This window comes from Balaenoptera borealis, assembly GCF_965194805.1.
Source record: "Balaenoptera borealis genome assembly, chromosome: 1".
Lineage (NCBI taxonomy): Eukaryota > Metazoa > Chordata > Mammalia > Artiodactyla > Balaenopteridae > Balaenoptera > Balaenoptera borealis.
The window spans coordinates 82,596,367-82,609,794 of NC_138860.1; the positions used below are offsets into that span (position 1 = coordinate 82,596,367).

General features: G+C 44.7%; 2 protein-coding genes across 26 annotated transcripts in view; both read right to left on the reverse strand.

Annotated features, from left to right (window-relative positions):
* Positions 1 to 2,263: 2,263 nt before the first annotated feature.
* HAX1 (HCLS1 associated protein X-1) lies at positions 2,264 to 4,926 on the reverse strand. 2 transcript variants are annotated; one of them, XM_082361616.1, is made up of 7 exons: positions 4,756 to 4,926; positions 3,974 to 4,230; positions 3,631 to 3,818; positions 3,128 to 3,179; positions 2,894 to 3,000; positions 2,675 to 2,765; positions 2,264 to 2,525 (listed from the first exon to the last, which is right to left on the reverse strand). In XM_082361616.1, exons 1-7 carry the CDS (start codon positions 4,806 to 4,808, stop codon positions 2,440 to 2,442), a joined length of 834 nt encoding a protein of 277 aa, XP_082217742.1. In that variant the 5' UTR covers positions 4,809 to 4,926; the 3' UTR covers positions 2,264 to 2,439. The 2 variants fall into 2 exon arrangements, with proteins under 2 accessions (XP_082217742.1, XP_082217743.1); XM_082361617.1 differs by having other exon boundaries at positions 3,974 to 4,268; positions 4,756 to 4,922.
* Positions 4,927 to 6,007: 1,081 nt separating this feature from the next.
* The window catches only part of UBAP2L (ubiquitin associated protein 2 like), a 43,291-nt gene continuing 35,870 nt past the window's right edge, over positions 6,008 to 13,428 (reverse strand). For 5 of the 24 annotated variants that reach the window (XM_082345012.1, XM_082345028.1, XM_082345013.1 and 2 more), the window contains 3 exons: positions 9,402 to 9,469; positions 8,115 to 8,312; positions 6,152 to 6,796 (listed from right to left, as the gene is read on the reverse strand). In XM_082345012.1, coding sequence (XP_082201138.1) covers positions 6,701 to 6,796; positions 8,115 to 8,312; positions 9,402 to 9,469 — 362 coding nt within the window. In that variant the 3' untranslated portion in view covers positions 6,152 to 6,700. Of the gene's footprint in view, positions 6,125 to 6,151; positions 6,797 to 7,647; positions 7,699 to 8,114; positions 8,313 to 9,401; positions 9,470 to 12,407; positions 12,812 to 13,428 lie in introns of those variants that run through there. The other 19 variants (XM_082345019.1, XM_082345008.1, XM_082345025.1 and 16 more) reach the window with 8 other exon arrangements.

A 13,428-nucleotide genomic window follows, 5' to 3' on the forward strand; every position in this document is an offset into this window, starting at 1 on the left:
GCTAACTTTGGGATCTTTTTTTTCTGCTTTCTCTAATTGCTTTAGGTGTCAGTTTGGGTTGTTTATTTGAGATGTTTCTTGTTTCTTGAGGAAGGATTGTATTGCTATAAACTTCCCTCTTAGGACTGCTTTTGCTGCACAATAATTTTTTTAATTGAAGTATAGTTGATTTACAATATTATGTTATTTTCAGGTTTATAGCAAAGTAATTCAATATTTTTGCAGATTATATATTCCATTATAGGTTATTACAAGATAATGGGTATAATTCCCTGTGCTATACAGTAAAAATCCTTGTTCCTTTATCTATTGATATTTTATACAAAGTAGTTTGCTTCTGTTAATCCCTTATTCCTAATATGTTCCATCTCTCTCCTTTAGTAACCACAAGTTTGTTTTCTGTCTGTGAGTCTGTTTCTGTTTTGTATATACATTCTTTTGTGTTATTTTTTAGATTACACATATGAGTGATATACAGTATTTGTCTTTCTGTGTCTTATTTTACTAGGCATAATATTCTCTAGGACCATCCACATTGCTGTAAATGGCAGTATTTTACTCTTTTTAATGGCTGAGTAATATTCCATTATATATGTGTGTGTGTGTGTGTGTGTGTGTGTGTGTGTGTATATATATATATATATATCACATCTTTTTTTCACCATCAAACGTCATTTATTAGATTCAAAATGATGTCATCGAAGCAAACGAAAGATTTGTATACATTTTTCTTTTTTTGGCTTCCTTGCAGAAATCACATATTATAAAAAAATTTTTATTATAGTTGATTTTCAATGTTGTGTTAGTTCCAGGTGTACAGCAAAGTGATTCAGTTATATACATATATATAATCTTTTTCATATTTTTTTCCCTTACAGGTTATTACAAAAGAGTATGGTTCCCTGTGCTATACAGTAGGTCCTTGTTGGTTATCTATTTTATATATAGTAGTGTGTATATGTTAGTCCCAAACTCCTAATTTATCCCTCCCCCGCCTTCCCCCTAGGGTAACCATAAGTTTGTTTTCTATCTGCAGGTCTATTTCTGTTTTGCATGTAAGTTTATTTGTATCTTTTTTCTTAGATTCCACATACAAACAGTATATGATATTTGCCTTTCTGTCTGGCTTACTTCACTTAGTATGATAATCACTAGGTTCATCCATATTGCTGGAAGTGACATTATTTCATTCTTTTTTACAGCTAATATTCAATTGTATATATATATCACATCTTTTTTAATCCAATCATCTGTCAATGGGCATTTAGGTTGCTTCCATGTCTTAGCTATTGTAAATAGTGCTGCTAAAAACACTGGGGTGCACGTATCTTTTCAAATTAGTGTTTGTAGTTCTTTCCACATATATAACCAGGAATGGAATTTCTGGATCATATGGTAGTTCTATTTTTAGGTTTTTTTTTTTAATATAAATTTATTTATTTATTATTTTTGGCTGCATTGGGTCTTTGTTGCTGCACACGGGCTTTCTCTAGTTGCAGCAAGCAGGGGCTACTCTTCGTTGTGGTGCGCGGGCTTCTCATTGCGGTGGCTCCTCCTGTTGCAGAGCACAGGCTCTATCTAGGCACGCGGGCTTCAGTAGCTGTGGTTCACAGACGCTAGAGCACAGGCTCAGTAGTTGTGGCACACAGGCTTAGTTGCTCCGTGGGATGTGGGATCTTCCTGGACCAGGGATCGAACCCGTGTCCCCTGCACTGGCAGGCGGATTCTTAATCATTGCACCACCAGGGAAGTCCCTACATTTACATCTTGAGTTTTTCTATCTGGTATGAGGGAATGTTCTAATCTACTTGTTTTACATGTGGCTGTCCAGCTTTCCCAGTACCACTTGTTGAAGAGACCAATAATGTTTTGCTAGTTATATTTTCCCTAATATATACAAAAAAATAAAAATAAAAACATAGCCAGTAAAGGAAGAAATATTTGCCCATGTACTTCATCAAATTATCTCATGAACTACCCAATCATAGTGCTCCCACACCTAGGGAAGCACTTATACACACACTTCCTTTTTTTTTAATCTAATGCATCCCCATGGAGAAATTCCCCTGGAATTATCACTAGTTATCTTATCTCTTCATAAGGAAAATCATCTTCTAGAGGTACCTGACCCTTACTTACCAAAATCAGGTTTTGGAAGTAAAGCAAAAAATTAAGAAATAATTTTTTGTGGGCCAAGTTAATTTGGGAAGCCCTGGATAGTGTGAGAAAGTGGAACAGCCATGACAAAGCCAAGACTAAGAAATTAGCATAAATAAAGGTTTTATTGGTCAGTCTGGGTGAGTGACATACTGACATACCCTCAATTCACTGTTCCACACACCCAAGGTGCTGAGGCGGCAGGAGGAGAACTAAGCCCATTGCTGGTGAGCAAAGGGTGGGAGGGGGAAAGAACCTAAAGGCCTCTGAGGGTTAACAAGGCTACCGGGACCGGAACCAACGTCCTAGGAACAAATCCAGGATGGAAAAGGCATCATCCAGGGATGGAGGTGTTGGTGATTCTGGACCTAAGGAAGAAAGTGATACACAGAGGGTAAGTGAAAGAGACTAGATAGGGGCAAAGAAGAGGAGTAATATTAAAGGGTAGGAGAGTTAAGGGTTTCCCTTTCCCAAGGAATTAAGAAATGGATCCCTTTGATTCATACTCTTTACTTACCATCCCTAGGAGAGCCACCTGCTTCTTGATGGGTTACTGTGGTCTCTTTCCGGCCCTCACTGTCCACCACAGTCCGGCGCTCCTCTACTGTCTACAAGGAGAAACCCCCACCATATCCCTAACATCACTAAAGGTGAGTTAACTGATTTCTTTACATAGGTCTTCCTTTCCAGAACATTCTCTGCCCATAGTTCCCTTTACCCGACTCTCCCAACTCACCCCATCTGGCTTAGTGATCTTAGTCACAGAGACGCTCTTGAAATAGGATTTGGGCTGGGGCTGCAGAACTGGGCCAAGGCCCTCCTCGGAAACCTGGGTATCAAGATCTAGAAGGGCAGAGAGAGGAAAGAAAAAAGAAAGAGTCCAAGGGAAAGAAGGGAACAAGTGTGGCAGGAAGAAATTTCAGGGAGGGAGAACAAAGGGCTGGTAAATGTCCTTTCCCTCCAAACTCACCATTGTCCTCTCTGGCTCTAGAATGGGGGGTCACAGGCCATGTATCATCAAACTGCAGAAGAAGCCAAAGTAGGTTAAATGACACCTTTCAATTAAATTTGAGGGGATCACAGAACCCAAACTATTTCCAAGTTCCAAAACTACTTTTCCTCAGGAGAAATAATCCCAGCCAGGATAGCTTTATTTACTTACACTTTCCTCCTTCCTGTTTTATGTATCCCTCTACCAAAAAGCATTCCTCAACTGATACTTTTCTGTCCTCCCTCAAGAAGTCTGCTTTGTCCAAGAATCATTTAAACCAGCAATTTTTTTTAAACAGAAAGCAGAACTCACATTTCCCCCCAGAGAAAATCCTACAAGAAGCTTAATACAGAAAACAAATAAATAACACCAAGTGGAGGGCCTAGGACTCCAACCCAAGACTGTTAAGATTCCAACAAGGTTTCTAGTCTTTGCAGTCAGTTTTCTCCACAGGCTCCCACTTCAGGCCCAGATGTACTCACCCTATGAAAAGGTCTCTGGGAGCCCCAGCCTGGTGCTGGTTTGGAGGATTCAGTTCTTGCATCACTCTCCAAGGCCCCACGAAAGATCCTAGGCTGGTGACTATCTGGATACTTAAGCATTGAGTCCCGAAGCGTCTGTCCTTCCTGCCGTCTCTCACCAGGTGTCTCTGACTCAGGACCTGGAAGTTCTGCAGAAAGGTGGCAGGTGGATGTTGGGGACTTGGGACTCCTTTAAATCTCCTTGAAATCATCACTTTTCTCACACTTCCCAACCCCCAACTACTCTCTGCAGGTTCCTTTTTTCACCCACCGACCCAGCAGACACCACAGGGCATCCACACACCAGGAGGGCGGGAAGGCAAGGTCCAGGCCCCCATCTCGCTGAAGATGTTATTGAAATCCCGTACTAGGTCATCAAAGCCGAAGTTATCGTGGAAACGCATCCCTCCTCCTGGGCTGAAGCTGAAGCCGAAGCCAAATTCCTCGGGGGGCTGGGGACCCTCAAACCTCGAGCTCCCACGGCCCCACGTGGCTCCTTCTTCTTCCTCATCATCTTCATCTTCATCGCGAGTCATCCCTCCAAAAAAGGGATCTCTGTGGCTAGGGGTGGAGGCAGATCGGCCACCAAGATTTCAGCACTACTTAAACCATAAAGTCAGTTAGTGGGTGACAAAGTGAGACAAGAGTTGCGATCTAGGAAGCTGAAGTGAGGGTTAAGGGGACTGGCCATCGGGTTTGTTTTGTTTTTACCAAAGTCAGTCCTCACCTCGTGGCTCCCCCAAACGCTTCCGCTCGGCTTTTCTTCACTGTTCCCCAGCCCCTCCCTTCTCTCCCAACGTCCTGCTCACTTGCTCATTGTTCTCTTCCCCAGAGCCCTATTGTCTTCCCCACCCGCGCCCCTGTTGCACCACCCCAGACTGGAGAAAGGTTTAAGCGGTTGTTTCCTCTCCTCTTAACGACCGCCCTGGTTACTGTCGCGGGGTGAGTGCTCAATGTTGACTTCCGTTCTCTCCGCAGGAGTTGAAGGAGCAGGGAAAAGGATGTTTTTCCAAAAATAGGGTGTCAAGGGTCAAGCTCCCCTCAGAGGATCCCGCCCCGCCTTTTCTGGTCCGGACCCGCTCTCACCTCCGAGGTCCAGAAAAGCCGAAAAAGCCCCGAAAGAGGTCAAAGAGGCTCATTCCCGCAGTGGGACTCGAACCTTCGAACCCCACAGCTGGTGGCAGCCAGAGCTACGCTGTCGGAAATTGAGCGAAGCGTCAGACCACGGTACCGGAAAGCAGGCCTGCGATCGGACACTGTCGTAAAACGACCGTAAGCCGGACTGGGTGGGGGGGGCACGGCAGACGGGCCTATCACGTTCCAAAGGCTCTTTTACTCCGTTTCCTGTGAAGGGAGCGGGCGTACTGAATTTTCGTTTTCCAACGATCACCTGCCTCCTAAGCCAATTCTCCTTCCTGCCGATCAACCCGCTCCAACAGGGTGTTTCGAGGGTTTGACACTGGATGGCACCGGAGGCAGCCGCCAGAGGGCAGCCCACCCGCACAAATGAACCGGACCGAGACCCTCCCTCACCGCCGGCCCACCACACCCATGGGCTACCAGTCTTCCTTCTAAACCCACCTCGCCCCTTTCCTCCGTCCAGTTTGTTTCTTGACTGACACAATTAAGTCTAATATTAGAGGGATGGATAAAATGTTGCATTAAGCTCCTTCTAGTATAGTGACTTCCCCAGAGTTGAGTATAAGATAAAAGACAGAGGAACGCATGGATTTAACTCCATCTCTCCAGCTATTAAGGAGTTTGTCATAACTATAAAGGATTCTCCTAATTCTTCCAGGCAGGGTCTGCAACCACCAGGATAAAGACTTCGTAAGAGAGCAAGGGAAATCTATTGAAGAGTCTTGGGAGAGAATCTGGGGCTATAAGTATCCCCTTTTTCGGGTCACTGACTTTAAAAGCCTCCCCCTCGCTCTACCCCCACCTCCATCCCAACCCTGGCCTTGCTCTAGACTCCTCCTTTTCAAGGGGTTGGATATTAGCTACTTGAAGTGAAAGCACTCAAGAAGTAAGAACTACTGCTTCAGTTTTGCTAGCCAACAGTGCATGTTGCCCTCATTTCTTTCCAGTTCATTTGCCTGGACCCATCTAAATTAAATTTTGATTCTACAAAGCCATTTCTTTCAACTCCTGCTTAATCCTCTCCCCTTCCACCCAATATCTTGCTCTCCCTTCACTGCCTAAAATCTGCTGTAGATCTGGAGGAAATGAAGATTTGCAGTGATTCTTTCCAGGCACCACGCTGTGTAATTCTTAGGGGAGGGGGGGAAGGGAATGCCCTCAAGGGCAAGATGATACTAGCACATTAAGGTCAGAGGAGTTCTTAAAGGGCGAAGATTTCATTTTATTCCACTGCCTTCGGGGCCTGCTAGAGAAGGCCCAGTTGGTACAGTAATACTTATTCACCAAGCTGGTCATCGACGAGACTGAGGATATCCTAGACGGAGCAAGAATGGGCAGAGGCTGAAGGTAGAGGTTTTCTTTTTATATATACAAGACACATTAATCCATTAAATTTGAGGACACAGTACAAAAAAAAAAAAAAAAAAACACTTCAACTAATTCATCTGACAATGCTGTTCATATTCATGACGCCATTTTTTTGTTGTTGTTGTTTTGTTTCCTAATAATAAAGGAGGAGACTTAGGGCTGTTGGGCTGATATATATTTGGGGGTCCCCCCTCCCTACCTCACCCACACACCACCAGGGTGAACAGGAGGAGGAGAAGGGAGGGCAGGGCCCACAGCAAAGTTTCATAATCTTGAATGCAAGGGGGGAGGAGAAGAGGAAAGGAAGAAAAAAAAAAGGAGAAATACAAATCCTATAATACATACAACAGAGTGGGGATGGTATGGGAATGGGACAGACATGAAGCTGAGGCATGGGATGGGCCGCTGGGGGTGGGGGCAGTGGAACCCCCCCACATTCCTTTCTCTCTTTGATGCTGTTTCCATAGTTGCCAGGCTGAGAAGCCCTCTCAGAAGATGGGACCGGGAGAAGAGAGTCAGGGCCTCAGTTGGCCCCCCAGCTGTAGCTGTTGTAGGCAGACTTGTTGGTCTGGGGCTTCTGCGGGATGGAGCTGGTCTGGCTACGTTGCCCGCTGCCCGTCTGCAGGGGAATGGGAGGGTGAATGGGGAGGAAAAAGATGTCTAGTTAGTGGGACAAATTTATGACATCTTCAGGTGGAAATCTGGAAATTGTTTTACTCTCCCATTCCCCTTGCTTAGAAACTACTCTGAAGCTTACTTCTCAACCATAGGAAATTTGTTTTATACAGCAGTTAGAGCACCTCTGACAAGTAAAAAAACACTCTCAAACTTTAAATAAGGGAAAGATGAAAAGAGGGCGGGATACTTTTAGAGACAAGATAGTGCATCAGTTCTACTAATTTTCAATTTCACCTTCTCCTCACCCCCCAAACCCACCTTGCCCTGATCCGAGGAAAGGCTACTCTCTAGAGAGAATTACAGCCTCTTGGAGATGAGTGATCACAAGGTGATTTCACTTTCACTGATCCCCATGAATGCCTCAATTTGGACATCTGTCTTTGAGAGCAAGGCAGCCCTTATTCTAGCTCCGCAACCACCTATGAGGAAGGGGGAGAGGTCACCTGCACCACCCCAGGGCTCCCCACCCCTACCACACATCTGCGAGCCCATTTCAGGAAAGGTAAGAGAGACAGTCTGAGGCCCCAGGCTCCAGATGCTGCCCCAAGAATCCTTTCCATTCCGGTAACCAAGTGTTTCAAGAGTTGGGGAAGGGTAGAAAGAAAAAGAGGACACTGAGGAGAGGAGGACAAGAGAGGAACGGGAGGCCAGAGAGCTCAGCAAGGTGTCTGTGTTTGTGTATCCCGATTTGTGACCGTGCAATCTTTTCTCTTCAAGTTCCCTGAGACTGTGGAGGTGAAATGGGGACTGAAAAGGAGTGGGTTCAAGCATATCATCATTCAGTTTCATTACCTGCTCCTCCTGCTGGCGCTGGCAACAGAGAATCATCTGCAAATATGGTAGCTGAGGCAGAACCAGGATATATGGAAAATAAAGGGACAAACTTTGACAATAGAACTCCACCATTAGAAGGGAAAGCTATAATGTCAGGGAAGGGGGAAGGCTGGGAGAGGTAAGAGGGGAGGTGTGACCCAGGTCTGATAGGATGAGGACAACTGTGCTATGGGAGGAGGTGGAGGAGAAAGGCACCAAAGGAACTGGGCAAAAAAGGTTTCAATCTGGCCTCTTCTCTGACATCTCCTTTGCCGGCCACTCGTGTTGTGTGCGCTTGTGTCTGTATGTGCTGTGTGCCCATGGCTGGCGCTGGGGAGGACTGGGTGAAGGTGGTGGTGAGGAAGGGTAAGAAAAGGAAAGGGGAGGTAGTTTTAGGGTATAGGAAGGAAGAGGAAGGGAAAGGAAAGAGGGGGAAGGGCTATTACCTGGCCATCCTGCTGCAGGTGATGGTGAAGGATCTGGGAGTGCGGTTGCTGATGGGGGGTCAGAATGTGCATAAAGGGGGCAGGTGGGTAAGCAGCAGCTGTGGCCGGATTGATGGGCCCCCCACTTCCTAGGGCTGAAGGCAAGTTGAAGGAGGCAGCAGGAGTACCGGAATGAAAACCTTGTTTCTCAAAGGACTGCTATCCAGGAGAATGGGAGGAGAGAGAGTAAAAGGGATCAGCAAACTAATCCTCAGAATTTCTGAACCCAAGATCCCCCACCCTCAGAAAGCAGCATGGTATCATAGAATGAATGCTGCACCTGAAGTCAGACATTCAGGTCTCAGCCTCAGCTCTACCCTTTAACAGCTGTGTGATCCTGAGAAAATTAATCTCTCAGCTTCATTTTCTCTTAACATAAATCACGGATGCTATTAACCTCTCAGTTGTAAGGACCAAATGAGAGGATAGATGTGAGAGCACTTCGTAAATTCTAACATGATTCATGAACACAGTGAAATCTGCTGACTACTCTTAGCACAAACAGGGATACCCCTGGAGTTGGGTAAAAATTAGAACTCCTTGGATATTTCAAAAGAAATGAATACACACTGAGGTATCTTGAGTGTTAACGGTCTTGGCCATGAAAGACTCCACCATAACTCCTCATACTTTACATCAAACTTTTAATTATTTATGGTGTGTGTTGGGGGGAGCAACACAATACAAATCTGTGGATAATTCAGATGCCTCACTTTAGCTACTGGGTTGTGTCCTCTCCTACTCTGTTTATAGATATACTTACAAAAAGAATGGAAAGAACTAGTTTCCCTTCATTCCATATCTGTTCTCTCGGAAACTTATGAAAAGGTTGGGAGTGGGTATGTAAAGGGCCAGGATAGTTGCACAGTAAATCACATGACATATCACAACAATTTACCACACTGCACCTTCCTGTAACATTTTTCTTGCTTTTTCCCAGAGGGCTAAATTTAAACTTCTTCAAGAAACTGAAGTTTAGAGACACTCATTTTCTAGTAGAATGGATTTCCTGACACCTCTCTTAGGGTTGTTCTTCACTGTATTTTTTTCCCCCTTTGGCCGCGCCACTCAGCTTGCGGGATCTTAGTTCCCCGACCAGGGACTGAACCCGGGCCATGGCAATGAGAGCGCCAAGTCCCAACCACTGGACCGCCAAGGAACTCCCATGTTCACTGTACTTCTATCATTCCAACTCCACCTCCTCTATGTCATTTCTTTTTCCACTTCTATCCAGAGCCAGGCACCTACCTGGGTTTTGGAGTACACAGAACCCGAGATATCTGGCACGCCTGTGTTACTGGAGGTGACTGATACACCTGGGGGGAGGAGGAAACAGACAGGAGGATTAGCTCAGCTAGCTGCCTGGCCCCATCCCTGGGAGATGATGTGTGTAGTAGCCCTTCTAGCTATAGCACTGCAAGGGAATTTTGGTCTGTTTTTCCAGCTTCATGTCAGTCCTGAGGGATAAGAGTTCATGACACAAAAGCTCCCTAGGTTCTCCTGCCCTTTCCAGATGTGTACTGAGTATTTATGTGAGAGTGAGGTGTGTTGTATTGGGGAGGACTAGGGAATATAGCCAAACCTCACTAGCATATGGTTTTCAAAACACTTTTCTGTGCCAAAGCCCAACAGGATTGTATTAAACTTTTAACGTCCATTTCAAATCAACTGACCCAAACTCCACTCAGTTCTGCAGTCCTGCTCCTGAATGGGCTCAAAATCCATGCCTCCACAGCATAAGGTAAGTATTAGAGGAGCACTCCTATTCAACCCCCAAGAGCACTTTCATTCTCGGAGCCTCAGTTTACTTAGTCCAGCTTCCCCAGTCTTGGCACTTCTACGCTACAGACTTATGATTTAAAGAGCTGGCACAAAGGCTAATTTCCATTTACTCAGTTTAAGCCAAAGCATGGAGAGAGAGGGGTAAGGAAGGTAGATAGGGGTAGGCTATCTCCTACAGCCTAGGTGGAACACAAAAATCCAACTGTCATTCTAGTTTACAACTTCACCTTTTCCACGAGATAAAAGCTCTAATCCATACTCGAGCAACTTGCATGTTTCCTATTGAAAACCTCCCTACCACCAACTACAATTTTAAGGAAACCACAATAGTACAATTCTCCATTTTGATTTGTACTCCTTAAACTGAAATACACATACTGTACCTCCTAGGGTATGGGGCAAAAAGTCAAGGATAGGAAAAAGCCATCAGGTAAAATAACCCAGCAACTTACTTGAGAAATTGTATACCAATATTGAAGGAAAAGTAACTCAAATTTAACTAGGAATTTAGAGCATCCTTTCTAAATATGTTAGTTTTCAGGAAGTGAGATAAAATGAAATCTCAGAAAAACTTTGCATTTCAGTTTATGTCTTTGGATCATTCTCCTCTGCTGTTAGAACACTTTGTTGAGAGTTTTTTTGAAGCCCTAAACTGACCAAATCACAAATGAGGAATTCTCCATTCACCCACAATTCAACAGTAATCTCCCTTCAAACTCCAGAACCCAAATCCTCTCTAGACCAAGGCAGCCTTCAAAAGCTAAGCCCACCTTGGACAGCCACTTTAGAATCTTCCCAGTAGAAGTGGCATCTTACTCTGGAGAACCCTCCTACATCACAAGGCCAGATAGTTCTAGGGAGGAGCAAATACCAACTAGGAAAAGAACAGAACTACAGAAACCAAGCATGAGAAAATACTTCCCATCTCCAAAGTATCAACTCTACACTTTAAAGGCACTTAAGAAAAAGGGGACAATACAGGAACTAACATGATAGTTTTTTCCCTTCCCTTTTCAAGCCCCAGGTGCCCATTTGGCAAATCACTAGTAATAGGCATAACTTTAAGAACAGGAGTTCATTTATGTAAAAAGCTAAGCTAATGAGGAGGTTTGTGTGGAAGGGTTGAGAGTAAGGTGTAATAGGATATAAATGGAACATTTTTGAGAGGAACCAGAAGAGACAATGATCTTTACTGCAAAGGCTCAAACAGCTTGCTGACACCACTTGGTCACCCCATACAGAATGGGAAAAATGGCCGATTCTCAAGCCAGGTGGTAGGGAGGAATTTAGTTCCAATGTGCCCCTACCTGGTCTCATTCTTTCCAGAGGGTGGACTAGCTAAAAAACAGCTTCTAGTCTAGAGGCCTTAATTGGCCTGTTGGTTGAAACAACTGGAAATGCTGGAAAAAAGAGAATACTTTGTGTAGTAGCCCTAAATGGCCTCGGTGTAAGCATCTGAGACCCTAGAAAATAATGGGCATTGGTTTCCCTATCATTCACCAGTAATTAGCAATCTCCTCAGACTACAGTTTTCTTGCTTTCCTTCCAACAGTCAACACCCCCTGATTACCCCCACTCCCAAGCAGGGATGATCATACAAACACAATGTGGATGGCCGGGAGGAGAAACAAGAATCTTCCTCCAGAGATTGGTTGAGAGAACCAATCTCTCCCAGCATGGCAGCCCCTGGGAAGGCTGGTCACACTCACAGGACAAAATTACTCCAGAGGGCTGGGAACAAATACAAAGAAAGTGAAATATCTAGGTTTCCAATTAACCAAGGACAGAGTTCTCACTGTCCAAGTTAACTATATGAACGAAGGGCTGACGGTGTACCAGTTGGATTGAGAGGGGATGAGAATTTCCATAGTCAAGGAGATGTCTAACCAAACCTCTCTCACACATTCTTAGCTATACCCACAAGTGCAAAACAACTAATAATCCACAATCCCTGAAAAGCCATCGAGGGACTAAGAACAATGTTCCAGGCTAGAACAGTTTCCACAGCCTGAGTCATCAACTAGCTGGTCACTAATGACTTTATCTGATCTCAATCAGCCACTTGGCCTTTGGGAACCAGATGTGGGAATTAAGCCTTGGGAGATACTTTCCTAACAAAAGCTCTGAACACCATCTCTTCAGCCTTTCACAATGACATGACACGAACTTTTTTGTCCTTTCTCCTCTGCTTATGTCAGAGACAAGGGGAAGATCTAAATGGAAAAGTGAAGAGCTATAATAAGCATGGAGAATCGGGCATTTTCTACAAATAGCTTTCTTGACTAACCAATCAACAGGCTGGGAACTGAGGCCACTTCCCCTCCCCCACCTTAATAAAATCACCATACTGAAAAGTTAACAGTTCTTTGGCTATGCTGGGGTTTGATTGAAAAGGCCACCCTCCACCCTTCATCCACAGCACAACATTGGCTCCTAGTGTCCAGAAAGACATGCACGGAAAGAACGCCAGAGTTAGCTAAAGAAATACCACAGTTTATTGAAGACTACAAATATTTTGTTACAAGTTGAAACTACATGCCTTCCAGAAATCAAAAGCAACAGCAGGTGTGTGCATTGATGCTTCGGAGGAGGTGCTGCACCGCTTGAATTCGAAATGGGTAAGACAGGGTCAGACACATGGGGGAGAGGGAAATGGGGGAAGGGCAAGTTCAAAAGCCCAGAAGGTATCCACCAACTCATTTCCCCAAGCCACGCAGGCCATGGCCACAGCTCAGCAGGCTCTCCTCAGTGGTCTGGTTTCTGAAACAAGACTTCAGTGCAAATTTACACACACACACAAAACACAGCCCCCAGCCTTGGGCCAAATTAGCTCTCTGCCGTCCAGAAATGCTTGTAAGGGGGTGGATATTTTCTTCCTAAAAGGAATCAAATACATAAAAATAAATGAATTCAGAGGTTGATGAGGAATGGGATGACAAGAGCCCTCTGTGGGGTTGGGAACTGGGGATTCTTAAAGGGCTGTTATAGGAGGTCTCTGAAATCTTAAGGGAAGTATGAAGCTAGGATTTCCAAAATCAGCTATGCCATTTTCTTCTATTACCAATCATCTACCTCTTCAAATTCTTGAACCTGGTCCAGCTAAGACCTAAATCTAACATTCTTGGAATAGGGCCACTCCAAGACAAAAGCTTATAATCCTCCCCACCAAAGACTAGGGTGGACCTGCTCAGTGAGAGGGGGCCCTAGGCACAAGGAGTCTGGGTATTATTAAATCTCAATGGGGTCTCTCAGGATTTCTTTAGTTTAAATCTTGACCCACTCTAAGTCATACAACACAGTTCAAAGCTCCACCTGTTAGATCCCAGACCTACTGCCCTCTTTGCTCAGCTCAGTTTCCCAATAATTGAAAACCTTGGGCAATTTTAACCACCTGGAGCCCATACAAGGGTGAAGAACACAGATGTAGCTCCATCCAAATCACCATGTAACCATAACTAAGCTAAGAATTTTAAAGGACAACCCTCAACTCCAA